We start from the raw sequence: 25,896 nt of genomic DNA on the forward strand, positions 1-25,896 counted from the left end.
TTATTTAAATACTAGACCAAAGTAGACTTTTATCTCTAACACAAAGTTTCTCAACCTGGGGGTCGGGACTGCTGGGGGGGGGGGTCACGGGGGCTGTCAGAGGGGTCGCCAAAGACCATCAGAAAACACATATTTCTGATGGTCTTAACCCAATTCTATCGTTGGCAGGATTCAAGGGCCTCTTTGAGTGTAGGTGAACTATAAATCCCAGCAACGACAACTCCCAAATGTCCAGATCTATTTCCCCAAACATCACCAATGTTCAAATGATAACTCCAAAACTCAAGATCAGTCCCGACCAAATCCTTCCAGTATTTTTTGTTTGTCATGGAAGTTCTGTGGGCCAATTTTTGGTTCAGTTGCATTGTTGGTGGAGTTCAGAATGCTCTTTGATTGTAGGTGAGCTATAAATCCCAACAACTTCAACTCCCAAATGACAAAATCAACCCCCCCCCCCAACCTCACTAGTATTCAAATTTGGCTGTGTTGGGTATTTCTGCCAAATTTAGTCCAGTGAATGAAAATACATTCTGCATATCAGATATTTACATTATGAGTCATATCAGTAACAAAATTACAGTTATGAAGTCACAACGAAAATAATTTTATGGTTGGGGGCGGGGGGTCACCACAACATGAGAAACTGTATCAAGAGGTCGCGGCATTAGGAAGGTTGAGAACCATTGCTCTAACAAGTAAAGGGGATAATCGAACATTTTCCAAAACAGTTTTAGAATGAGGCAAACTATTTCTGCTATGTTGCTAGCAGAATATGGGAATATGGTAGACTTCTCCCAGTCTGGTGCTTTGCAGGCGTTTGGACTGTAACTCTTATAATACCCAAACACTCCCCTTAATCCCACAGTCAGCACCTTCTAATATTTTACATGGTTTCCAGAGTCTCACAAATATGCTGGTTGTGAGAGCTGTCATTCAAAATACCTGATTGAAATAGATCCTCCGATGTGAGAAGTGTCTTTCTCTGGTTTTTCATGGTGTAACAAGTTGTCTGCCTTTCTTCTCATCTTTCTCTTTTTTCCCAGGGACACAGATGGAAGGATGCTCCTAGATATTTTTGATGAAAACCTCCACCCCCTATCGGTAAAGCATCATTTACCTCACTGTCTTAACATGCTTTTCATGAAGTGCATTCCACCACTTCTCTTCAGCTCTTTGTAATGCCTGCTGCCATTATCCAATGCATTGTGTAGATCGCCCACTTTTTAAACAATGTCATTTCCCCCAGAAATCCGAAGTGCCGCCAGATTATGACAAACATGACCCAGAGCAAAAACAGATCTATCGCTTTGTCCGGACATTGTTCAGCGCTGCTCAACTGACTGCCGAATGTGCCATTGTCACCCTGGTGAGTACACTAAACCTTCTGGATGATGATTTATAACTTGTGCCAGGTGTTCAGTTTGTACATATATCTTGGAACGATCATATGTGAAATGTTAAAGATGTTTCTCATGGGAGAAAATCCTTGAAAATGGCCCCTCTTTGACTTCTAGGCAAAATGTGAGTTTCAGTTTCTTCAATCTTAATATATATGTCTCGTCATCTAAAACATTTCTGCCAAATTTTTAAAAATACACATCATGAAAGTTCTGTGTTTTCTCTTTTAGATGTGAGATTTGTGGAATTGTTTCCTTTTCCATCAAAATATTGGAAAATGAATTAGTGTTGAAGCTTTGTAAGAAGAACAAAACCGTGTATTTGAGGATAGTTGATGAAAAATTCAGTTTCAGAGATTTACATGAGATTCACACGATCTGTTGATTTCCTAATGGGTCAGAGGCCCATTTCTAATGGATAAACTAGATATGGCATTTGTCATGTAGGTTCACATTTAGCAACAGTTTTTAATTAGTTAAAAAAAGAGTTATGCAGGATCAGATAATGCAACAAACAGAAAGAACCATCTCCTAAGGAAGCCTTCAAATAACAGGGCTCATTATGTTACATTTGGTTGACCACCTTAGAGCTTGACAAGCGTAGACTCTGAGTGAATTCCTGTTTCCTCGCTTGATCTAAGATCTCCATGTGTAAGTGATGTGTTGTGTTTTCTTTTTCTTTTTTGAGTCCAGCAGGGACCTCTGCAATAATATACCATTAACCTTTATCACTTGAAACTTCTTCAGTCCAAAGCAGTTATATATGAATGCATTGGGTCGGGCTGTGGCGCAGGCTGTTGAGCAACCAGCTGCAGCCAGCTGCAAGAAATCACTCTGACCTAGAGGTCATGAGTTCGAGGCCAGCTCAGAGCCCCGTGTTTGTCTTGTCTTTGTTCTATGTTAAGGCATTGAATGTTTGCCTTATATGTGTAATGTGATCCACCCTGAGTCCCCTTCGGGGTGAGAAGGGCGGAATATAAATACTGTAAATAAATAAATCAGCTAGGTTGTTAGCCTTACTGTCTGGACTTTTTTTCTGACTACATCCCACAGAAATAGAACTCTGTGCTAAAGTTTATTCAGGTTCTGGAGAGCCATGTCATTGTGTTGTCAAAAGCTTTCATGGCTGGAATCACAGGGTTGTTGGTGTTTTCCAGGCTGTATGGCCATATTCCAGAAGCATTCTCTCCTGACGTTTTGCCCACATCTATAGCAGGCATCCTCAGAGGTTGTGAGATATAGTGGAAAAAACTAAGTAGGGAAGGTTTATATATCTGTGGAAGGTCCAGGGTGGGAGAAGGAATTCTTGTCTGTTGGAGGCCAGTGTGAATGTTTTAGCTAAATCACCTTGATTAGCATTTAATAGCTTTGCTAGATTCATTTCCTGGTTTCTTCCTGCCTGGGGGAATCTTTTGTTCAGAGGTGTTGGCTGCCCCTGATTGATTCATGTCTGGAATTCCTCTGTTTTCAGAGTGTTGTTCCTTATTTACTGTTCTGATTTTAGAGTTTTTTAATAATATGAAAATGAACAAAAATCTGGTTACCAGTATGTTAAAAAACTCTAAAATCAGAACAGTAATTTTGTCATTCCCACTTTTCAGCTAGAGAAATATTCAGTTACCTGGTTGTCTGGAGTCTCAATGGTCACCTAAAACCCCATTTACTTTCTACCTGGCTGTGTTAGGCAGGTTGGAAAAACCTAGGGAATATAGTTTTTTTTAAACTACATGCAGTCCCCAGACTATGAACAAGATAGGTTCTGTAGGTTTGTTCTTAAGTTGAATTTGCATGTAAATCAGAACATGTACATATTTCAAGTCTAATTCCAACCAAAATAATTATTTAATTAGTTTTGGATAGCATAGGTAAAGGTTAAGATCCTTGTAATGTTTGTTTTGCTATCTGTGCCCTGTTCAGAAGATTTCACTCCCTTTCTGTTCCTGTGACAGAAAATTTTGGACTGTTGTGGAAACAAGGAGTATTGATAAAGCTTCAGTGGAGACACCTTTTCCCCATGATAACTTTCAGGAGTGAATTTCCCTTCCTAGGGTTAGATTTCCTCTCGCCTCTGTTTGTAACTAGTATATCATTCAGGGACTGCCTGTATTGAAAAAAAAAATAGTATGGTTCCTCCCTCTCTTCCCTCCAGCAGTATACCTCCTTTAGAACAGTAAATTTGTGGAAAGGATGCTTTCCTAGAAAATATACTCGAGTGCCTTGTTTGGCAAGGCACATAAAAATGTACAGAAGCTTATTGTAGAGTGTGACATGGGTATGTGTTTGTTAACCATTGTTCTGTACAGTAAAGGGATCTATTTAAAGAGCCCAGACTGGATTATCTGTGGCTCAGGCCAAGGGATACGGTTACAGGCTCCCCTCTGATTGATTAATATAATGCACAGGTGGGGTTGGTCATCGTACAAGCATCCTGAGGATGTTACAAGCTGGAATGTTTCCATGTTTGTAACACTAAGTCTTAAATCACTGTAGCTTCAGGCAAAGAATCTTGGACAACTATCGGTAAGTGACAAGGACATTAATAAGAGCTGATAGATGCTGAAGGGACCCGTGTGAGTGACTGGCACACATTTATGGCTGATGTGAAGTGATATATAAACACAGAGACACACACATCTCCATTGTGTGTGTCTTGCCAAGACAAGTTGAAAAATTTGATCATTCTCCACATTAGAATAAGATTTTTGAGAAATAATTTTTCAGGGAGGTGAAGTGGCAGTGACTGAGACCATGAGAGCTATATGATTCTCTGCTCCTTTGTTGAAGGTGCATGCCTTTTAAAATCTTTTGCCTTGCATATGTGTGCTTGGAAGTAACTATGGTCAGCCAGCCATATCCACGGATTCAATCATCAGTGGCTTGCAATTTAAAAAGAAAATCCAAAAAGCACACCTTGATTTTGTCATTTTATGTAAGAAACATTTTACTACACCGTTGTATGTAATGGGACTTCAGCATCAATTGATTTTGTTACCTATAGAGATTGTGTAACCAAACCTCAGTGGATACCAAGGGCCCACTGTAGCCAGGCCCATAGCTAGGATTTTGATTTGGGAGGGGCTGGGATTTTGGTTTGGGGGGGGGGGGGGCTGAGTCTGGGTGAGAGAGGATCTACCCTAGCAAACCTTTTATATCATTATCCCAATACCTCCATGCATATGGGACATATTGAGCATGGTGATCAGATCATGATATGAGTAAACATAACAGTTTAAATAATAAATGTAAGGCCTTCTCGCGGACCACCCTGAGAATTTGGGGGGGGGGGACTGAAGCCCCTCAAGCCCCCCGGCTACATGCCTGACTGTAGCTAATTCTTTTTTTAAAAAAGATCTTGGCTTGATAAATATGTAGTTCCTGCGACAAGTAATAAGAGTTGCATTTGAACAAAAATGATGTATTCAGTCCCCATGTATCCAGGGGCTTATCACTTATATTCTAACTAGTCCCATTCCCAACATTGCATAAGGACCTACATGTTTTTGAATAATGTGGCCTAAGACTGGTTTAACTAAGTTCAAGATTGCTTAATGACTAAACGGTTTGTACTGTGTTTTTGATTTCATTCTACTATGTGATTATTTTGTTTTACTGTTAAAAGAGAAAAACCTCGATGACCTGGGTGTTTATTAAAGCCATTTCCAAAAACCGACCCAGAAGTTGAGAAATTGCTACTTCGTCATATGTAAACCCTGTGTCCTTTCAGCTGGGGTACTGTACAACCTTATTTGATGGTAACTGTGCTAAATGAAGTTGTTGTGTGCCTTTCAGTATGCATGTGGATCTCTTCTTGTTGTTTTATGTCTTTTTGGACTTCTGCCAACCCCAAAGCAACTCTGTTATGGTTATATTGGCAAGAGTTGTCTGGATGGGAGTTAACTTTGCCTTATGAAGCAGAGTGAGATTGTTGAAAATGCCTAGTTTTTAGTGCTCTTTGATCCGTTTGTACTAAAGAGTTTGAGAGTTTTTCCTCTGTATAGAATCACAATCACAAATGCTCTATTATAAATTTAATAGGGGGATTTGTAGCTTGACTTTCTATACTGCCGCACTAAGCCTGTAATATGAGAAACAGAGGAGCATTCAGGATCTATAGAAGTTGCTGCAAGATCCATTTTTGTCAGTAGGTCTGCAAGGAATCCGAATGGGAAGCTGTCCATTATTGACTGTCTCTTTCCAGGGTTCAAAACCAAAACATCTATTTTTCCACTGTCGTTTAGATTTCCTTTCATTGGAAGGGCCCTTGTAAAATTCCATCCCTTGGGGCTTGTTCCAGACCAGTAAATCTTTGGTTTTCAGAACCTCATAATTATTCTGAGCTAGCTTTTAATTCTCCCAGAAGCTTTCTGAGGACCCTTGCATTTTGAGGAAATGAGCAGCCATGACCTTCCAACCTTCACGGTGTCATTCACATTGTACTGCAACCCTGACCTGGGGTATGTTGAGTGCTTTGTCAAGTAATCTTATCAGCCAGCTTGCACTATTTCCTTGGGGAGCTAGAGTTTAACAACCTAGGATAGTGTTATTCTGCATTCTGTATATCATTTGCACATACACATTGACACACAGTGTATGAGCTTTCTTGCATTCGCTTACTTTGCCCTGTGGCCCTCCCTCTTGAAGTCGACCAGATGTTGGGATGAATCAATCTATATATATAAAAGAGTGATGGCATCACGGCGACCCACAAAACAACAAAACTACAGGCCCCCCAACCTCAAAATTTGACAACACAACCCATCATCCATGCCTCTAGGTTGATACAACAAAAAGAAAAGAAAAATAAAGTCCTAATTAGAGAGAGAGAGGAATAATTGCTTTTATCCAATTGCTGCCAGTTAGAAGGCTAAGCTCCTCCAACTTGGTCTCCTAGCAACCCAATACAAAATAATAAAAAAACACTAAAAAATTAATACAATAAAATAACTAAAGATAATACAAGAAAATAATAAAATATAATAAATAAAAAGATAACTTACAATAAAATTAATAAAAAATACAACAATTTTTAACCAATACCACCACCACTTTGCCACAGCAACGCGTGGCCGGGCACAGCTAGTATTTGGTGAGGAGTCAGGACAGACTATTCATGAGACATTCCCATCTCACACTAAAACATAGGGACTTTCTTTAACATTTCTCAGATGTCTGAGCTCATAAAGATCCAGTAGATTCATTTTGTCTTTTAGTGCCAGAGGAACCTGATAGCATCTTACTGTTTTCATCATTAAAATGCAATTATTGTATATACTCTTGTATAAATCTAGAAACTTTAGCCAAAAATGTATCTAAAAACCCTGGGTCAATTTATCCATTGGTCAGTGTAAGAAATGTACTTAACTCGTATCAATAAAATAAAATAAAATAAGCCACCCCTTTCTCAGAGTAGAGTGGCTAAAGACAAGAACTTAGTGTGTTCTTGGAGAACCTAAAAGAAGAACTGGCTCCCTATTCTGTGTCCACTGTAATCTCACTTTTGAATCCCTGAGTGGATAATGGCAACAACAGCCATGGATGACTGTCCCCATGAGATCCCACTGGCACTTTTCCCTCTCCATGGAATTGACCCTTGACTTATACAGGAGTCACATCAGAATCTAAGATTTTGTCCCCAAGCCCTACTCTTGACTTACAAGAGGTTGAGTTATATGTGAATATACATGGTACATTTTTATCTCACTTTTTTTCAAGGAACTGAAGGTCGTATAGAAAAGAATGGTCATGTGCCCAGTTGAGTTCCACTGTATAGCCTCTGGTAGAATTGGCTATGAATTCCTCCTGTGTATTGGAAGGACCAACGCTCGAATAGAAAAAGGGGATGGGGGGATTGCCAGTCTTCTGTTCCTTTATTTAAGTTTTTTAAATTACATTTTATGCTGCAAAAAGCAAGTCATAATTAAACACAATCTATGTAATTTTCTGAAAGCTCTTGGAAGTTGCTCAGAGATTCCTTACACCAATTGGTGATGAAGGAAAGACAATTAAGTTATGAGAGCACATATTAAATGTTTTAATGAACATTAATTGAATTAACTGAATGTCTGAATTTCATATTTTTCAAAATCCTTTTGTAGTAGGAAAAGTTCTTTGTTTGATTTTTGAGCTTGACTAGATTTGCAGAAGACAAAGAATCAAGATTTATGCTATAATCCTACGAATACCTGTCTGGAAGGAAGTTCAATTAAAGAGAATGTGCCTTCCTTAGATCTGTACTCCTAAGCTAATTTACAGGCCAAACCTGCATATATCTACTTGGTAGTAAGTTTTATTGAAGTCAGTGGAAGTGTGAAGAAATTTGCAGCCTTAGCAAGTTTGCATCTGCAGTGTTAACATTTTCAAAACTTTCTCCATTCTGAGATCAACTGGTAGAAGAGTAGAGTTTTCCCCCTTCTGTTTCTATGTAGCTAGGGAAATTCAATAAACTGTTATTGTAATTTGTTTTTTCAGGTATATCTTGAAAGACTATTAACTTACGCAGAAATAGATATTTGTCCAGCAAACTGGAAGCGAATAGTGCTGGGTGCAATTCTACTGGCATCAAAAGTTTGGGATGACCAGGCAGTGTGGAATGTGGACTACTGTCAGATCCTGAAAGATATCACGGTTGAGGACATGTGAGTTCTCCATTCTGTCTTGTTTTTATCATGCTTTTTAATGAATATACATCAGTGTTGGACAATGGGGCACTTTTCTGATGTTTTAGATTGTTGTGACCATCAACATCAGAGATTATGGAAGTTGTAGTATAAAACACCTGGAGGTTACCTGATTGCCTATTTCTTGATTTACAAATTATATGAATGTTATTTTGTTGACTTTTAAAAAATTAATTTTACAATATTTAAAATCATATGAAAAATGTTAATATGATAAGGTAATTTGACGTGGTATACTGCACATGTATAGATTTTGCAGGAAAATAGTTTATGTACCACTGAAATCATGGGAGATGTAAGTTACTATTGAAGTTGCAGTGATATTACTTATGGGAAGCATATTAGAGCAATTTGGGTTGACATTTCTGACTTTTGGATTGTGTTAAACTTCAGTTCTCAACATGAACTATGGTAGCTAAATCTGATGAGACCTATAGTTCAATACATGAAAGGCTGTTCTTACTATTGCATACTATTGTTAGTTCCAACTAAAGTAGAGTCATTAAATAAATGGGTATTATGTAACTGTTGTATCTGTTGACTTCAAGAATTGTCCAGCAGGTCCTCTCTAGTTGGGACTAGTGATTGGACCCAATTTATATTTGCAAGATTCTCTCTCAACTCTTGGTAGTATTAAGGCAGAAAAAAAAATAAAAAAATGCAACAAAGTGGTATAAAATTAAGAAAAATGCATAAATCATCATTATGTAATATGTGAAAAATGGGAGATCTAGATCTGCCCCTTTTCTTTGTTTCTGTTTATTTTCTGCTACAATAGCAGTGATGGAAAACAGCTATTACTAATAGGAAATTATGCAATTATATTTAAAGCATAAAAATACTTTCTGTGGACCATTGCTGAAAGATAACTTGGTGGTGCAGAAGTAATGTATAATAATAGTTTGTCCAAAACTATCCTTATGTATTTAGTAATAGCTGGCAGCCTGAGTCAGTTCCTGAATGTGTCTCCTGTTTTAACATGGCTATAGATTTTCTCCTTCAGTTGGGATCTATAATATTTCCTACATGTTTCTCAGAAGTTTGACTTCTAAAACGTTTCTGTCTGCCATATCTGGGCTCAAGCCTGGCAGCTAAGTTGGGTCAATTTTATGATCATTTGGACAACATCTGTAAGTGTACCTGTTGGAAGATGGGCTTGAAATACAAGGATGCAGATCAGCAGCATGCTGAGACATTATATCACCACTATTTACAAGTAATTGTAGGACACAGGGCAATAGAACAACAGTGTGAGCAACAGTCCAAGAGATGATGTAGTTCATTTGCACAATGGTATAATACCACCAACATTTAGTTTCTTGATCAGATATATAGATTTTGGGACAAGAGAATAAAAAGCACTGATTTGGGGAGGAAGGAGACAATAGAAATTATGGTAGGGAAACATTAAGAGTACTCAGAAGAAGGGTAGGTCTGACCTGGGGCTCTTAAGCAAACAGCTGCCGCCACCATGTTTTCACCCAGACATTTTAAAAGGCCAGGTGGAGCACCGGGGCAGAGAGAGTAGAGTGGGTCAGTGCTTCTTTCTGGGGCTTTCAAGATGGACTAAGCTTTTACCTTTTGGCACTCGACTCAGAAAAGAGGGTAATTCCTTTTTCAATACTTGCATCAACCCATCAATAAGTCAACCCAGGTCTTTTGGGGTGATTTTTTAATTAAAATTTCTAGACTTATAGATGAATATATAGGGCACTTACTTGCATAGGGCTTGAGTCCAACATGTTTCACAGTGTTTGTCTTGGGAGCAGTTGCTGGGCATCTCAGATGAACAGTTGAACAGCTGATGGCACCATCACTTAGCCAATCATTTTTGTATCTTTTGAAAATAAATAGTCCATTTTTCTGAGTAAAGAAAAACAAAAGTATGGACAAAGGAGATATCAAACAGAAGACTAGCAAAAAACAACAACAAACAAAACAAAACAACCACCCTTGAGAATGGCTTGCAGACTTAACCAGAGTGGTGCTTATATTGCCTAACATATTTCATCTCTCATGTTCTAGTCATTATATTTTCTGGACAAGGAAGCATTCCTTGTGCTGGTTCTACAAGGAAGCAGTTCTACTTCAGGCTGAAAGCCCTATGTACAAGGTTATAATATATGATATTATCTTCTTCAGAGATTTTAATCTAAGATCCTTTATACAAGTTGAAATGTGCATTAAATTGTCTAAATACATAAATCACAGGCAAACACAGCATTGGTCTGATTGAATTAAGTTTTTAAAGTTTTTTAAAATAAAAACACTGATGAGCATCTGCGGTTATATTTCACCCTTGGCAGTTTGTGTGTTGTGAGGCACAAACATGCAACAGGAAACGAGTGCCTGATATTTTTCACTTAAGCATTTACTCTTTAATATTTGTGGAAACAAATATCAAAGGGTAAATGCTTAAGTGAAAAATACGTTTCTTGCATCCAAACATTTAGGAGAGGAAGAATTTTCCTTGAAATTGCTTAGGCTGAAGATGCCTGTGACTAGGTTCTGATTTATTTACTTTCTCTCCACTTCAGCATATTGAGAAGCTGAAGTAAATCATAGTTCTACGGGATAATTATTAACATGCATCCTTGCCGTATAATTTATTTTTGCAGGAACGAGTTGGAACGACAGTTTCTTGAGTTGCTGCAGTTCAACATCAACGTCCCTTCCAGTGTTTATGCCAAGTATTACTTTGATTTGCGGTCCCTGGCTGAAGCAAACAACTTGAGCTTTCCACTGGAGCCCCTCAGCAGGGAAAGGGCATGTAAACTTGAGGTAAGACTCTTGTTTCCTTGTGAACATAGCAAGCTTACTTTATTGTAATTTTACATAGTCAATGAGGTTCATTGAATAGAATCATAGAATAATAGAGTTGGAAGAGACCACATGGACCATCTACTCCAATCCCCTTCCATGCAAGAAAAGCACAAAGTATCCTTGACAGATGGCACTATAGAGCACTATCAAATGTGGTGCCTACCAGAAAGGATGGAATTTCAGTATTTTGACCTTGGCAAATTTTCTGTTGGCGATACCAGTTAATCTTTATGCCACCCTCTGTTAATATCCTCTCTTAAGAATTTACTACATATTTCAAGGTGACTCTATGGGAACTTCCAGCAGAAGCATGCCACAGAATCTACTGGAAAAATCTAGAAAATTCTTAGAGAAGACATATTTTGTTGGATGCAAGTAGGTGAAACCACAGTACCGGTCCATAACGAAAAGTTTATTAAGTAGGTTAAGAAGCTATAATTTTACATAGCTCATGCTAAATTAACTGAAGTGTGATGCATTAAAGCATAGTTGGGGAAATTTGTGTTTTTGTTTGCCAGGATTGGAGGAGGTGGATTGGCAAACATTTGAATGGACTTTCAAATGTATAGGCACAGCATACACACAACAAAAAATTAACAGTAAACATTTGTCATGCAGAATGCCCCAGATTTATTCTCTGTCATTTCTGTATAAATGGGTCAAATAATATAGTTCTGGATTCCTTTTTCTTGGATTGATCTTTCATTCTCATTTGGCCATCTTCCTACAGGCCATCTCTCGCTTGTGTGAAGACAAGTATAAGGACTTCAGGAAATCTGCAAAGAAGCGTTCAGTCAGTTCGGACAATCTAACTGTAGTTAGATGGTCACCTGCTATTATCTCCTAACAGTGAAGCCCAGGATATTCCTCCGAAAGTACTGTTTCTATCACCAACTTTGGGCGGAAGGGGTGTTTCGGTTCTTCTTCTTTCTTCGTTCTTGGCTTTTCTTATTTTTAGATCTGCCTTTACAGTGCCTCCCCCGTTGAGTAGCACACAAGAATAAATATAAGGATTGGAGAGGACGAGCAGTACTTTGGAAGCAAACCGGTTTTGTTACTTACTACAGATCCTGTCCTCTTTCATAAAGAAGTAAATGCATACCTATACTTGGAAGACAAAAAGGCAAGAAAGGTGTCATTTTAAAAAGAGAGAGAAAGATTGTCGGCAGACAGAGCGCCATGAGAACGACAACAAGATAAACTTGGAAGAAATACCACAAGAAGTTGGAAGTGATTCATGTTTCTTTTGGTATCTTCTATTGTTTTACTGGGGTGTGTTTTTTTTGTATTCCTTCTTAGTTGCTTTCCTTGATTCTAAAAGCAACAGCTGTGAAGAAGGCAGGATCTACAGTAGCACAACAAAAGCCTATGGACTGGACAACATTGGTTGGTTTCTTCTTTCCTCTCCCACCCAACACACTGCGCTTTTTTTCATAAGCTGTTCAATGAGTTTTTCCCTCTAATAATTATGTGTATTTTGTTTCTTGTATGCCTTTGTTGTATTTTTGAAAACAACATTTGACTTGATTTATAGTGCTGAACCAAAAGTATACAAAAAAGAGATCAGGTGATCATTTGTAACTTCATCTTCTTTCCCCCCTTATTTATACAGCAACCAGGTACATGGTGCTTCCTGATGCGTCATGAATACTGTCTGTTTCATAGTAAATGTGGCTGCATGTGCCTTCCTACATTCTTTGGGATAGTTTATTTTTCCTTACTATAAAAGTTATGATTGTTGGAAGGATACAGATGATAGTAAAACTGGGGCCAAGGAGGTTACATTTGCATTGCATATGGTAATCCTTTTTGTAGGATTTTCATAGCATGTAGAGATTTAGCAGAGTTTAAGTGCGAGAGATGGAAAGAGAGCCAGTCTCCTTTTGTACGGCCCAGTTGATTTCCTTCATTTCCTGGTTCAATGTTGCAAGCAATAGCCTCAAGTTTTTTATATGTTTACTTTAAATGGAAACCAATCTCTTTGTATAAAAATAGAAAAATTAAAAAAAATTGTTCTAGTGAAAAGGGGTCCATGGAAGAAGTAGAAAAAACTATATTAATTTTACGAAGTGTTTTGTCACAGGTTAGATTTCAGAATAAAAACAACCTGTTTTTAAAAATTGCATTTTTTCAGTGTAGGTGCTTACAGAAATTTAAACAAAATGCAAACTGTGAAGAAAATTTTGTTGCTTTGTTGATTATATTGTACTTTTTCGTTGTTACTACTGGATCCCTTTCCTTCCTTTCCTTAACAGGATAAATGGGTTGAATGCCCACTTTTTGAAAGAAATATAACAAATTATGTTATCTCTGTAAAACTGCTTGTGCTCTACACAAGTGTCTGAATTTTTTGCACATTTGAAAAAAAAACAACATGCCATTTTATTATACAGAAAACAAACAAACCAAAAGCAGACATAACTACATTTGTGGAATTCCATGAACTGTTGTGTGCAAGAATGGTTAAAACAGATGATATTGACCACACTGTGTTGGCTTTATTTTGTGTGCACTAATGGAGCGAACCATGAAACGTCCATGCCACCAGGAAGTTCTGCACAATGCTCACGCCCCCCAATTCTTCCTGTACTGTTATAACTAGCTCCCAGTCACTTCATTGGAGGCATGTCTAGGGTAAATTCCCCCCTGCCCAATATGCTTCTGAACACTTCCCATTAGTTTCAATAGTATCTCACATAGGAGACTTGCCCATACACATTCCTATATCTGATCTCATAGAGCCTTAAAATCCCATTTCATCACATGTTTACTTGAGTGAAAGGTTTGAACGGTTGCATGGAGTATTTTCCATGTGAAGGTACACCCATGTGGCTTCAATTTTAGGGAGCAGGAATAGGTTCCTGTGGTTTGATTTGTCTATAGTCAGGGGCCTGGAACCAATGAAGAGGCATCATCGTTGGTCTTGTGATTGCTTGCAAAAATAAACACTACAAATAGCCTTTTAAACCAGTTGGCTACTTATCTCCTTGTCAGTAATAGTGGCTATATGAGGATCATAAAATGGTTGGTTCTTACTTCATATGAAATAATATTACCCCTCTTTGGATCTCATATGAATTAGTGCTCCCTAAGGTCCCATCTACACTGCCATATCATCCAGTTTCTGACGCCAGGCTATCTGCTTTGAACTGGATGATATGGCAGTGTAGATCCAGCCCAAGATGTTTCTTTCTTGGTTCTATGGTGTCCATAGTAGAGGGAACTGCTGATGGGGTGCGTCTTGGATGTATTTGGGTCCAGACCATTAAAACTATTATTGGATGGCGACGCCCTGACAATACTAATTGCCTTAAAAGGGCAGGGCACTGATGAGGTTGAATTGCTAATAATTAAGCATTTTCTGCTACCTTTCTAACATATGCTACGTAACATGGAGATTTTGCTCACTGCTTCCAACAGTTCAGTCCTTTTTTCTTGTCGTTGTGCCAATATCTCAAAACTCAAGTTTTGGGGCCCCATCCTATCTAGCCTTCGCCTTTTCCTTTTTTCTTGAATGGAATGTTTTGAAAGGTAACATTTAAATAAGATGAGTAAAAGAGGGAAGGAGGAGGACTCAGCTTTTGATAGAAGTGAATTGCAGCCCCAACATCAAATATATAGATACAATTTTTACAACCACTTGTTTTATCAAGACTTTGTGAAACAGTATTTGGGTTGACTTTTCTACCAAGAGACTTTATGTTCTGTATTATGGGATGGAGATCAAGGAAGAGGAAGGTTTGCATTATGTAAAATTCTCAATGCATCTACTATAATTTTGTGAGGTTTATTAAACAACTTTAAAGATTGTATAGTCTATTTATTGTATGTATGTACATACAGTCTGATACTTAAAATTTCAAGTGGATTCCATAGAACCTGGCTCAGTCTTGTTTAGACTATTGGATATCGTTTTAGCCTTGTGCACTGGATTCTACCTCTGTATAGGAGAATTTTCCATATTCTTCAATTAGTACTGATTCTGTGATTTAACTTGGTTATGTTTCTTGCACTAAAAATTAAAAAAAGAGAAATCTACTGTTAAATGTGGGTTTTTTCCTCATTGTTAATGTTATGTTTTCCAAGTATAAATTATTTTGAACATTTTTTAAAAAAAGACTTCTTCCCTGTATTGTTCTATAAACTATATAAACCTGGGATTTCTGTTTCAGCTTTTCTGAGGTTGCAAAATTCTGGTCTGTTGATCATTCCATTTGCAGTCATGGTATATATATATACTGAACACTGACATAACAAACAACATCTCTATGCAAGAAACCCAAATTCAACATAGTTACAGTCTGTGCATTTTCAGGAATTGGTAAATGGCAATGAAAATAATGTGTGTGTGTATTGTTTATTAAATCAGTTATTCTGATTTAACCATTCTTTATCTGAAGATCTCAGGGTAGCTTACAATAAAGTAAGTTAAAAGCAATAAATAATAACAATAGCTATAACAAATTTGAAAATAAGATAAAATTAAACTTGCTTAAAGCCTTGTAAAATAATGCACAGGTATCATTTAGCTAAAATCAATTTTGGCTTCAATAAAAAGCCAAGCATTGATTTGGACTTAATGATATCAACATTGACACTGATTGGGCTCCAAGGAATGTTCCATTGCCAAGAAGGCCCAGAAATAGGTTTAGCGGTTTATCTGTACTGATACTATTGTCCAGGATGAAATGTTGTGAAAGAACAGTGGGGATGCCTATCATGTGGGCATGTAAAGCTGTACCAGATCATGAATGTCTGCTGGAAAAGTGGCAGAATAAAATTTCCAGCAATTGCAGGTAAAACTTTCGTAATTGTTGTCCCACTACTATACCAAAAGCAATAAAAGATCAAAAATGGGGAAGAAAGTACCTTATGCTTATAGGATTATCTCCAGCTCACATTATTGTGAGCTTATAGTGATACGGTTAATAAAACAGTAAGCACTTGCAGTCTTTGGACCCAGAAGGGTACGGATGCACCAGTGGGATATATATCTTCCATCTCCTCTCCTTTGCTTAGACTAGTGGTTCTTAACCTGGGATCCCCAGATGTTTTTGGCCTTCAACTCCCAGAAATCCTAACAGCTGGTAAATTGGCTGGGATTTCTAGGAGTTGTAGGCCAAAAACATCTGGGGGACCCCAGTTTGAGAACCACTGGCTTAGACCATGCACAGTAGTGCTTCTAAGGGTGCATCTGCATTGTAAAATTAATGCAGTTTGACACCAGTTTAGCTGCCATGGCTCAATGCTATGGAATTATAGGAGTTGCAATTTTTCAGTGTCTTTAGGCTTTCCTACCAAAGAATGACTCACTAAACTGATTCCATAGCATTGAGCAATAACAATTAAGATGGTGTCAAACCATAGTAATTCTACAGTACAGGTATGTCCTAAATTTCCTCACTTTATTATTCCCTATATTTCAGCCCAGATTGCAGAGAGAGTTTTGAATCTTGCATCCTCCAAACTTTAGCACGGATAACATAAAGTAAAATGCCAGAAAAGATGGCTTCTAATGTGTTTACCTTTTGTATTTCTGTGCCCTTACAGGAATCTTGGTTGAGCCATAATTTCTGCTCTTACAAGTCTCGGTAAAGAACTGAATGCAAAAACAATTGCAACCTTCTCAAAAACAACATATGAAAAGTTGTGGTTCTACTACTTATAAAGATGCCATAATACTACCCTAAACTTTAGATGTATGTGCTACACATAATCACATATAAAGAAGATTACATAAAGAGCAACCCAGAGGTTTATAGCTAAACCAACCTGTTTCGTACTATTCCACCTCTGCCTTATCTCTTTCCTATCGGTGCCCCATTTGAAATTTAACTTCCATTTAGGTTGTCCTGCCAGCATCAGTGCCATCTTGCCAATATCTTTCTGTCTCCAGTGACTTAAAAGCACACAAGACAGTCTCTTCATTCAGTAACTGTGAACAAACAGGTTTGGACTTTGTTTTTCAGCATTGGGCAATGGTGAAATTTAAGAATGTGTAAAGGAGTTTTGTTTTAACTCCTTGGTTTCAAACCTCTTTAATAATGTGCCTACTAATGCCCAGTGCCAAAATGAATGCATTGTGAGTGCTGAAAGCAAATAAGGCATTCGGCCCAAACTCCGCTAGTTTTATAGTGAAATTCTGTACGTTATATCAAGGTAGTGAGCATTAAAGTGATTGAAATTATAGTCAGAAAAAGTATGTTTCCATTTGTGAAAAATGGGATTTTTATCATAACCTTATTGCTAACTATTAAAGTAATATGTTACTTTAAGTAATTATCATGTCTCATACCGATCTTCAGTTTCTCATGCTCATGATTTCTCTCTGCTCTAATTCTATACTTTTATCTGGGAGTAAATCGCATTGAACACAATAGACAACGGATTGCTGTGAGTTTTCTGGGCTATATGGCTATACAGCCCGGAAAACTCACAGCAACCAGGTGATTCCGGCCATGAAAGCCTTCGACATCACAGTAGATAATATTTCTGAATGTACTCTTAAGCTAAAACTGTACTTAAAATTCTTGTTTTCTTGGTTCACAGAATTTTAACACAGTCTGAAGTTACGGTAATAGCAAGAGTTGTGCCACGTGATTTTCAAAATATGGATGTAGTAACTTCTGACACTTAGGACCATGTCCCCAGGGATTATCCCAAACTTGAGTCAACTGTTTGTACACATATCAACAAGCCAATTTTAGTATTTTTTATCTGCAACAGGACTAAGACTTTTGTAAAGCTAATGGGTCTGAATTGTTCAGTCAAGAGCTACCACAAAATCTTGCAATATGGAGGGGTTCCCATCTTAGCTGCCATCAAGTTGACTTTAATGTATGGTGACTCAGTGAATGAGAGACCGCCCAGTCATCCTATCAGTACGGTTACGCTTATATCACACTTAAGTGGCCTTACCAATTGTGATACTGTGAAGAACTTAACAGCATTCTCACCTGGAGGTATTGGACGCTTATTTTTCAATTTCACTATTTCCAAGTTCTGCTTTCCACACTTTTGCCCACTCTCATCTGCTCGATCCCCAGAGAAGAAGCCAGTAGTGTAATTTTGTAGCAGTTCTGAATGACTAATTTGGGTATCTCATAGAGGAAGCATGACTTTTTATTAGAAATGTAATTACAAACAATGTGATGGGTGGAATGTGAGTAAAGGTAGGTCTTGAGTATATTACAGAAGCTACTGAGGAACAGAGACACATGCAGGTCTTGTTCATAAAAGCTGATCTATATAGGATTGGAGGTAATCTATTGGTTAAAGAAATTCATAAAAACTATTTACTCAAAACCTTAAGATCTGTTTCTTCATGATACTTTCAATTGACTGGTGTTCAGGACCATGTACCTATCAGTTTCAAGGAGCTTTACAGATAGGGCCATTTTGGAGAAAATGCCATCAGAAAACATGGTGCTTGGTGTTTCGGTGTCCTCTTCCCTCACGTTATCCATTTTTATCACTCGGGGAAACAAAGCTGCTTCTATTATTTCTTCTACTACTCCATTTCTCTTTCACCACTGAACTATCCCAGCAATTTCAGGAGTCTGGAATGCCCCCGGGAGGGTAAGAATAGCCAACAATGACAGAGATAATTCCTGTTGCCTTTTGTCTTCTTGCAGTTGTCGGGCCAGAGGTGAGTGAGAGCAACGAATTGGATTTAGCTCTTACATTGAGCCGCACTTTCTAAGGAACACTTGTTCCTCTCGGCCAAGTCCCGAAGCCTTCTTTAATTACTCCTCTTGCTGTTTAACTTCTAAATATTTTTTCCAGTGCTGTCCTCCCTTCCCAATTAGTTGTTTTTGAATATGCTTGATTTCTTCCTATTTCCTCAATAAGTGAGGATTCTTGGAACCAAACATGGAATGTTGGGACTCACTTGGATTTTTAATCCTTGCTCTCAGCTACAACGTCACAATTATAGGTGAGTATCTAGAACTATGGATCTTAATTGTTGTTTTAAGTTGACATTCTTTCTGAAAGTTGCATCCCAGGAGAAAGAGAGAGAATCTTTCCAGCATCTACTAATTTAATAACACTTTCCGCTACATGATCAGCATGTTGGTTGATATTGAAGTTCACCTATTGTTCCTGTAAAGGATTGTTTATGTGGTTGTTCATTTAGTTGTTTCATATAAATGCACTTGATAGAAAACAAGCAAACTTAGACTTACTATGCAACACATAGTCTGTAGCTGTGATTTGAACAAATGAAGAGAGCAGTTGATGAAAATGGCAAAGAGGGTGGAATGAAGTAACTTAAGGGTATCTGCTGAGTGTAAGTTACTATTTCATTAAAACATTTCAATATACAGCTCAGTTTAAAATGGATTTTATGTGACAGCAATTTGCTTGGGTTTCTCCTGGCTTAAAATTGGGATGCTGACTGATTCCCCTATGTAGATTATGAGATATGGATATGCATTCAAGTAATCTGTCAATTTATGGTGACCCATTAAGTTCATACAGTTTTTTTCAGAGTTGAGATAAAGGCACAACAAACATATCTTGCTGTTTTTCAAAAAAACATTTCAATACAAGTTACCCCCAGAATAATCTATATCTACAACAAACCCTTCCTTTAATATGAATCTTTATGCAGGCAACCCATACATAAGGGGGAGTCATTGAGGGATCTAAAAGTTTGTAATAATGCCAAAAATCTGTAGAAACAAAACTCTTAAAGATAAGAGCTGAACTTTTGCAGGCTGACTGATTTAGTTGCAGAGAGACTTTAGAAGAAAGAGAAATGGAATGGAGTCCAGATCACTGAGTAAACAGTAATTGTTATTTTGTACAATATTTTAATATGTTAAATGCATTTCATGTACCACTGTATTTAACAACAGATATATAGTAACATTCAAATTGTTTTTTTCTAGACCTCAGATTACGCAGGAATAACTTGGAACCCTGTGGTGTCCACCTTAGCTCACTTTTTCTGTGTATGTCAAGACACAAGAGTCTTAATAATCCTTTTCTCCAGTGCAGACTTCTGCTAAAAAAATAAGTTAGTTTCCTTGACTCCCCTTTCCTCCCTTCTTTCAGTGTGCGCAGTAACACTGCCAATGCCCTGTCTTTATGTATTTTATTTGTACCCAATGTACAAATAAAACAAAAAAGGAGAATTGATAGTTATCAAAGCAGTCTGTGTTGTAGATATTTGCTATTCAGGACTTTTTACATACTAATCTTTAGGTGAACAAATTCTGATGGCTTACTTGCCCTTCAGTTAAAATGAAGATCTACCGTGTATACTCAAGTATTAGTTGAGGGCAGGTATTGGTTACAAAATTAGGGATTTTGATATAGCCCATGGATAGGTTGAAGGTCATTCTACTAAGAGGAGAAAGCACCAATGTCACCTTGGTGCCTCTCACCTTGCCTCTGACTGCCACTAGCATTTCCCCGCCCAGGTATTCAGAAAGGCCAGAAGTAGTGCCATGGCAGAGATGGTAGAGGGAGTTGGCGCTTCTTTGAGGCCCTCCCAGGACAGGTTAAGTTCTTCTCTTTCACAACTTTGCTCAAAGAAGAGGATCATTCCTCTGTTGACATACAGCATTAAGGTACAGTCATCACATTGACTCAGATAAGTTGACTTATTTTTTGGGGATTGTTAGTTTGACTAAAATTTCTAGAGTTATACATGATTATATAGAATTTGTTACCAACCAAGCTCATAAATACACTGAGGTTTAGTGGTAAGATAAGAAGCCCTTTAATTGATTTCTCTCTTCTTGTTGTTTCTTTCCAGGGAAGATTTGGCTAACTCTTGTGATCTTGCTAAGATTTATGGTGATCTTCTTAGCAGCATATCCTCTCTACCAAGACGAGCAGGAACGCTTTGTCTGCAATACGTTACAACCAGGATGCTCCAACGTCTGCTATGACATTTTTGCCCCAGTGTCCCACTTTCGCTTCTGGCTCATTCAGACTGTCTCCGTCCTTCTACCCTATGCTGTGTTTGGTGTCTGTGTGTTACACAGTGTGGTCAGGCAGGTTGTGAAGTCATCTTCTCTGCCTTATCATCGATACAAAGAGATAAAAACTTCGGTAGGCTCCAAAGTTACAAAGAAATCATCCAAAGGTGCAGGAAGGAGCAGAATTGCTTGCAAAGCACATGAAATGGATATTCCTGATTTTTCGGGAGCATATACAGTTCATCTTCTTTTGCGAATATTGATAGAAGTTGGTTTTGGAGCTGGACATTATTACCTTTTTGGATTCTTTGTTCCAAGGCGGTTCTCCTGTAACCAGCCCCCTTGTACAAGTTTTGTTGACTGCTACATCTCCAGACCCACTGAAAAATCTATCATGATGCTTTTCATCTGGGGACTCAGTGGCTTTTCATTTCTCCTCAGCCTCGTTGACTTGGTCTTTGCCTTCCGGACCAACGCTGTAAGAAACCAAAGAAATAAGTTGCTGTTGGAGAAGTTTACAGCACAAGAGAAGTGCAAATTCAGCCTGAGCCATGGTGACCAGCCAAACCAAGATTTGCTTGGCCATGGGAGCATTGCTGTGCCAGACAGTTGTGGCAACTGTTTGGTTGGGCGTGAGATTGCAGGAGGCTACTCTTTCCAGCCTACATTGACTTCTCAGCAAACAATTAACTCAAACCTCAACAGTAATAGTAACAAGTCTTGTGTTACATCTGCTAATCCAGAGGGCAAAGTTGTTCCTTTCTGTGGAAGTGGCCAATCAGAGATTGCATGTGAGCAACCAAGATGTGAACAGAAGACATGTTCTCTCAAAGGGGTCTCAACTTTTAAACCTCAAGATGGCTGCCATCATAGATCTCATTCTTCTGCCAGTCATCACAAGCCCTCAGTTCATTATTCTGTCCTGGAGAGGAAAGCTTCTGATGTCCAGTCTGTCTGCAGTAGCACTGGGTGTTCGCGATCCAAGAAATCTGAATGGGTGTGAAAAAACCAGAACGGAATCTGGTCTGGAAGATGATATATTTTTGTTTTGGGCTGATGCTATTCATTCTACTTTTACTGTTGCAATAAGTATTCCTTTTGTAATGGCAGTAGCAACATAGGAAGCATTTGGGTTCTGGGGTATGATATAAGATACTATAATTCCGCTTAACGGGCCAGATCAGCTTTTTAAATAGGGAAGCTCACTAAGCTGAACAGAACAGAATATCTGAACTTTAGGAGAAAAGTGGACAGCGATTGAGAAGCTGGGGATCATATCTCCCTTTTCAGCCTCCCAAACTTCAAGTCACCCTTTGTTGAAAACCCTTTTCTGCTTCTATCTTTGATGAGGAAAAAGCTGTTTGGTGTCCCAAAATGGCCTTTAAAGTTTTTAATGGATATTGAACTTTAGGAGGCAACTGGACCTTGTGAGAGGGGACTCCATTCTATTTGTTCAACTCATGAAAACTCACTCCTGTACTTGTTCCATTTCACCAGAGCCTATTTGCATTTCCCCCCTGTCCTTATTTCATTATCTGTTAGTGCAGTGTTGTAGTTCGTTAATTGACTTGGCTACCTTTTCTTGGAACAGATTGGATATAGTTAGTTGCCATGATGGCATTGTTGATGGAACTGCCTCCTTTAGCTGCTTGTTCATCAGAATTGTTTCTTTTTATTTTCTTTTGAAAGGTTCAGTTTTGCAAAAGAATCAGGAATGTGTGTGCCTAAGAGATGTGGATTCGTATTCCTTGCATGGTCGTCAGTGTGAAGTTTGGCTTAGCTGTGGGGAAATCATTTTAAGTATGCCAGTTTGAATGCAGTCCTTGTAGTACCAATTTATGGTTTTTGTTCCACATTACTTCTTTTAAAATATTTTCTGTTTATGTCTGCTCATTCATTAATTAATAAAATAACTGTGCAAAATCTGTAATGGTTTTGTTCATTTTAGATATTCTGTGATAAGATGCCTCACATTCTGTTAGTAATGTATGCAAATGCCCTCTGCTGAAGAATTGGACCTGTGCACTAGTGTGCAAAAGAAAGATTCATATTTCAAATGTGAAAATGTTTTTAGCCACCTGTTGATTTACTGGTATTTCCTTTTAGTTTATAAGCTACCCTCACTTTTGTGGTAAAGGTGAGATATAAATAAATGTATGTCAAGAGCAGGAGAAGGCTTCAAGGCTTCAAGATCTAGTGTTAGACTGAGTACTACAAATCACCAAAAATGACCTTATTTGGAACAGTCCCAAGAATGGTTGTTAAGTTTCAATTCATGTAAGAAAAGAGAAAAAACAAACAAGGCATGAAAAACCTCAAAGTCTACAAACTAAAAAACAAAATCTTAGCGTGATTTTTGAATGGGTTCTTGGTCCAAAAAGTGCTCTCACGATTGTCCCCAAATCACATTTAGTTGCTCCAAAGCCCCTTCTTAATCCTCTCTAAAACACAAAAGAATAAAATTTAATGATTGGCAATCAGCAAAAATGATGGGCAAAAATGGTTGCTTGTCACTTTAGGCATTTTTGAACATTCAAGTGCGCCCAGAAGGGTTGCAAGGGAGAAAATAGTCCCCTCTTTGTGCAGTTGCCCATCTGTGTTTTATACGCATTACTTGCTTGTAAAACAGTTTCCATGGACTTGGGTCCTTCAGGAAAGTCCTTCCAAGGAATCATCAATGCTCTGCAGTTGGAAGAACCAATTGCTGTCAATCAGTACTTTCAGGAGCTTCTGGGCACCTTCAGTGAGAAAGAGCCTATTATTTTGTACCTCTCATGTGACAGAAGGATCAGCAGAGTGACAAAGTCCTTGTTGCAAGTGCTTGTCCCAGTTGGGGTACAGTCTATGTGGAGACCTGGCTGTGCACATCTGACAGTTCCTTTCTACTTAGCTTCCTTGGTTTCACAATAGAAATTCTACAAAGCAGATTTACAGTCCCACTGCCTGAGACATATGTAGTAAGATACAATTTTACCTTTGTCTGCTAGACTAGATGGGTCTTGGATACATTCAGGTCTTTGGGAAACAAATAACTTATGACAAATAAGTTCCAGTGTGGTGTAGAGGTTTCAGCACTGGACTATGACTGAAGACCAGGGTTTAAAGGCCTGCTCAGCTATGGATACTATGGGGTGACAAAATGCATTAGAGAAAGATATGGACATGTCTTCACTCACTGCCTTGTACCACAGAACCTTGGAAATCACTATGGCCCTACTATCTATACTGTTATGTAATGCAGTGTGAAACTTGATTCATATAATGCTGTTTAACTGCATTGAACTGCATTATATAGCATTGTAGATGGGGCCTACATTGATGGCTCTGACTGGCTTTTAAGATGGGTTTTTGGAGACACTTTTTATCGCTGTACTGACACAATGACCATAAATATGGATTTTAATGTTTGGTTTATGACATCATAAATATTGAACAAGGCACCAGCCTGTAAATCTATATTATACATGCAGACACTTAAAATTTCAAGTGGGATTTTGCAAAACTTGGCAGAATCAGTTTAAATATACAGTGCAGCCTGCTTTTATGTGGACTATTGGATATTGTTTTCTCTTGCCCACTGGATTCTGCTGCTTCTATAGAATTTTCTGGTTTGTTTTTTTCTATTACTGATTTGGCCTATGCTCGTTGCATGTTTTGAAAACTCTGTTACCAAGTGTTGTTTTCTTAATGTCAAACTTTGCATTGTGTATTATGGAGAGTTTTTAAAAAATAAATACTTTCTTACCATGGATCATGCTGGTTTCAGCTGATGATAGTTGCATTGCAAAACATCTGGCAAGAAGTATTTTCAGCTTCTCATTTTGCCAAAACCAGACGGAAAAAACAACTGGTTTATTGTTCCCATGAAAATGACTCAATCCTGTAAGTATAGAGCTGCACTCCATCGCCTGCAATGAACCTGCACCGAATTCATGAACTAACAAGCACTAACAAGCCTGTTCATGGAAAAGGGTCTGGCCATATGGTGGTTTCAATGAAACTGGGACTCTGGACTTCATACTGTTGAAATGCAATGGGGAAAACATTGTGCATAGTATTCAGATAAGTATGCCTCCTGTTAATAACATAGAGTAGATCTTATGCCTGCATGTCTTTTTTAGGTCACTACAGAAGTTACCATTGTCTGCCACTTTCTGCAATACCCAAAGGATGCTTTTCTTCCAGACAAATTGCAAAAATTTTGCTGATCTATTAATTTTAATAAATAAAAAACAGCAGTATAAGGAGTGTTGAACAATCTAATTTTTAAAACATATATTCTGTGTCAACTGCTTCAGATTTTATTACCAAACCTGCTATTCTATTAATAGCCGTGCTATCACTGATGGAGACATACTGAGTTCAGCAGTCTTCAATATTGCACCTCTTACCAATTCAGATTCATGATTCTGTGATCATACATCTGCACACCCTCATTTACCATTGTTCCTTAATTTTTTTAAAAAAAAATTAGAACAATTGTGGAATTTTAGTTTTTAAAAACAACAAAGGAAAATGTGTAATAGAAGGAGAGGAGAGAGTGGGACAGGAGGAGAATCCCACTATTTGACGCCACTTCACTACTGGCATGTTGGAAGCAGAAAGAATCCATAACACTAAGGTATCAAGAGCTATTGACAGGTTTTACTTAGTAATGGGAGCATCATAAGGAAGAGACAGACCAACAATGGGATGCACAGGGCATCATGCAAGGACAGTTGTCTTTGGTGATGTCAGGCAAACCGGCTGATGGTCCTGCTTCAGTGCAGGTTTGTTCGCCTAATGCTATTGAATCTTTAGTTAGGTAATGTCTTCTGGCTGAAACCTCCCAAAACCCAAAACGTCATTCACCCTTCTCTCAATGCAGTTGATGCCCACTGAAATAGGTTATAGTTGCGACCATGCCATGGTGAAGTTACGATCCTTGGCAATAGTGGGCAGTTCTACACTGGCACTTAAACCAAGTTTGAAAGTGAATTATAAGGAACCGGTTCCACTGTGAATCATCTACACCAGCACTTCTCAATCTTTTCCTTTCACCCCCATTTCCTGTGAATTTTTTTAATA

General features: G+C 38.1%; 2 protein-coding genes across 2 annotated transcripts in view; both read left to right on the forward strand.

Moving 5' to 3' along the window:
* ccny (cyclin Y) overlaps positions 1-14,943 on the forward strand; it is a 107,779-nt gene extending 92,836 nt beyond the window's left edge. The window contains exons 6-10 of the mRNA XM_008112326.3: positions 1,044-1,101; positions 1,247-1,366; positions 7,866-8,032; positions 10,693-10,855; positions 11,628-14,943. Coding sequence (XP_008110533.3) covers positions 1,044-1,101; positions 1,247-1,366; positions 7,866-8,032; positions 10,693-10,855; positions 11,628-11,744 — 625 coding nt within the window. The 3' untranslated portion in view covers positions 11,745-14,943. The remainder of the gene's footprint in view (positions 1-1,043; positions 1,102-1,246; positions 1,367-7,865; positions 8,033-10,692; positions 10,856-11,627) is intronic.
* Positions 14,944-15,080: 137 nt separating this feature from the next.
* On the forward strand, positions 15,081-24,580 carry gjd4 (gap junction protein delta 4). The gene is made up of 2 exons (XM_008112325.3): positions 15,081-18,833; positions 20,664-24,580. Exons 1-2 carry the CDS (start codon positions 18,770-18,772, stop codon positions 21,830-21,832), a joined length of 1,233 nt encoding a protein of 410 aa, XP_008110532.1. The 5' UTR covers positions 15,081-18,769; the 3' UTR covers positions 21,833-24,580.
* The last annotated feature ends 1,316 nt before the right edge of the window (positions 24,581-25,896 follow it).

The sequence above is a fragment of the Anolis carolinensis genome, chromosome 6, assembly GCF_035594765.1.
Source record: "Anolis carolinensis isolate JA03-04 chromosome 6, rAnoCar3.1.pri, whole genome shotgun sequence".
NCBI classification, from domain to species: Eukaryota; Metazoa; Chordata; class Lepidosauria; order Squamata; family Dactyloidae; genus Anolis; species Anolis carolinensis.

Coding starts and splice junctions, on each gene's coding strand:
- gjd4 (XM_008112325.3), top strand. CDS start 18,770: ATGGAATGTTGGGACTCACTTGGATTTTTAATCCTTGCTCTCAGCTAC. Junction 18,834..20,663: donor CTACAACGTCACAATTATAG/GTGAGTATCTAG, acceptor GTTTCTTTCCAG/GGAAGATTTGGCTAACTCTT.